Below are 2,669 nucleotides of genomic sequence, written 5' to 3'. Positions count from 1 at the left end.
ACGATGAGGCAGGCGGGGAGCGAAGCCGCCCCCTCGGGAGGGGGGCTCTGGGCGGGGGGGCCCCCCTCGGGAGGGGGGCTCTGGGCGGGGGGGCCCCCCTCGGAAGGGGGGCTCTGGGCGGGGGGGCCCCCCTCGGGAGGGGGGCTCTGGGCGGGGGGGCCCCCCTCGGAAGGGGGGCTCTGGGCGGGGGGGCCCCCCTCGGGAGGGGGGCTCTGGGCGGGGGGGCCCCCCTCGGGAGGGGGGCTCTGGGCGAGGGGGCCCCCCTCGGGAGGGGGGCTCTGAGCGGGGGGGCCCCCTTCGGGAGGGGGGCTCTGGGCGAGGGGGCCCCCCACGGCGCCCCCCACGGCTCCCGCTTCGTCTCCTGCTGCGCCACCACGTGTCGCCATGTCACGCAGCTCACTGGAGTCGATTCGCAAAGTCGGCGATTCTAACGTGGCGATTCGATTCCGGGTTTAATTCGATTCGGACATCGGTTTTTCATAAATTAGGAATCGATTACTTTGTTTGGAGGTCCCGTTGCCTGCAGAACACGATGGGCGCGAATCGATTTTGTTGAATCTAATAAAAAATCGATTCTAATCGGCAACAAGACTAAACGATTCGTAAACCATTAACTATTCCGATCGATTCTGGAGGAGCCACTTGTGTGGAGATGGAGCGATGGAATGGGATCGTGTGCAGGCCGCTGACTCGGCTGTTGTTACATCGCAGGGAGCAGATCGATAATGGCCGGTGTGATCATTATATCGATTCCAGATAATCCAGTAATCGATTCTGCATATATATACTGAACGAATCCCGGAATCGATATCTGTCCGATGTGGATCTCGAGATGTTGACTACCTCGCCCGGTCTGCAGGAGGTCGTGGGTTCGATCCCGACCCTGACGATATGTGGGACCGTCCATAAATGACGTCACGCTCCTAGAGGGGGGGGGGGGTCAGACATTTGTGACGATGTGTGACGGGGGGGGGGGGTGAGAAATGTGACGTCACATCAAAATCCGCAACTTTAAATAAATACGAATAACACGTTCTACTTAATTAAATAGACTTTTTAACAAATGTTTTCTCTTACAACATCAGAGTGCAGCGCCACATTAAATACGCACTACAATGACAATAGTTTAAAGCGATTTGAAGCATCATTGGAACCTCATTTGCCAGTAAAAAAAAACATATGATAATTGTTTTTTTACCCTTCTATCTGGCAAACAAAACTGACACCTTTTTTACAAGGAGTCATGTTTGCATATGAAGTATTGGAAATGACGGCAGGAAACTCCTTGACGGGTAACACACTTCTTGTATTAAATCTTCGCTTATCTCGATACAACGTGTAGTCTCTATTCTTCCGAGTACGGTCACCAGACACCGGTACAACTCGTAACCTCTATTCTTCTTATAACACACTGTACTGGACTCGTGTAGACTCCAGGCCTCTGGCTACACACACCTCACTCGTCTCGTGTAGACTCGCCTCGTGTAGACCCTATGCCTCTGGCTACACACACACCACTCGTCTCGTGTAGACCCTATGCCTCTGGCTACACACACATCACTCGTCTCGTGTAGACTCTTCTCGTGTAGACCCTATGCCTCTGGCTACACACACACCACTCGTCTCGTGTAGACTCGTCTCGTGTAGACCCTATGCCTCTGGCTACACACACACCACTCGTCTCGTGTGGACTCTTCTCGTGTAGACCCTATGCCTCTGGCTACACACACATCACTCGTCTCGTGTAGACTCGCCTCGTGTAGACCCTATGCCTCTGGCTACACACACACCACTCGTCTCGTGTGGACTCTTCTCGTGTAGACCCTATGCCTCTGGCTACACACACATCACTCGTCTCGTGTAGACTCGCCTCGTGTAGACCCTATGCCTCTGGCTACACACACACCACTCGTCTCGTGTAGACTCTTCTCGTGTAGACCCTATGCCTCTGGCTACACCCACATCACTCGTCTCGTGTAGACTCGCCTCGTGTAGACCCTACGCCTCTGGCTACACCTATATCACTCGTCTCGTGTAGACTCTTCTCGTGTAGACCCTATGCCTCTGGCTACACACACATCACTCGTCTCGTGTAGACTCGCCTCGTGTAGACCCTATGCCTCTGGCTACACACACATCACTCGTCTCGTGTAGACTCTTCTCGTGTAGACCCTATGCCTCTGGCTACACCCACATCACTCGTCTCGTGTAGACTCTTCTCGTGTAGACCCTATGCCTCTGGCTACACCCACATCACTCGTCTCGTGTAGACTCTTCTCGTGTAGACCCTATGCCTCTGGCTACACACACATCACTCGTCTCGTGTAGACTCGCCTCGTGTAGACCCTATGCCTCTGGCTACACACACATCACTCGTCTCGTGTAGACTCTTCTCGTGTAGACCCTATGCCTCTGGCTACACCCACATCACTCGTCTCGTGTAGACTCTTCTCGTGTAGACCCTATGCCTCTGGCTACACCCACATCACTCGTCTCGTGTAGACTCTTCTCGTGTAGACCCTATGCCTCTGGCTACACCCACATCACTCGTCTCGTGTAGACTCGCCTCGTGTAGACCCTACGCCTCTGGCTACACCTATATCACTCGTCTCGTGTAGACTCTTCTCGTGTAGACCCTATGCCTCTGGCTACACACACATCACTCGTCT

At 54.4% G+C, this 2,669-nt stretch overlaps 1 protein-coding gene across 1 annotated transcript in view; it reads right to left on the bottom strand.

Annotated features, from left to right (window-relative positions):
* Positions 1-412, bottom strand: part of GPN1 (GPN-loop GTPase 1) — a 19,381-nt gene extending 18,969 nt beyond the window's left edge. Inside the window, exon 1 of the mRNA XM_078885057.1 lies at positions 1-412. This exon is cut by the window's left edge and continues 40 nt beyond it. Within this exon, the coding sequence (XP_078741183.1) occupies positions 1-386 (386 nt within the window). The 5' untranslated portion in view covers positions 387-412.
* Positions 413-2,669: the final 2,257 nt, after the last annotated feature.

The sequence above is a fragment of the Lampetra fluviatilis genome, unplaced genomic scaffold, assembly GCF_964198595.1.
Source record: "Lampetra fluviatilis unplaced genomic scaffold, kcLamFluv1.1 SCAFFOLD_685, whole genome shotgun sequence".
Classification (NCBI taxonomy): domain Eukaryota; kingdom Metazoa; phylum Chordata; class Hyperoartia; order Petromyzontiformes; family Petromyzontidae; genus Lampetra; species Lampetra fluviatilis.
Note: the sequence above shows the minus strand (reverse complement) of the source record. Positions and strands in the feature narration are given on the sequence as shown.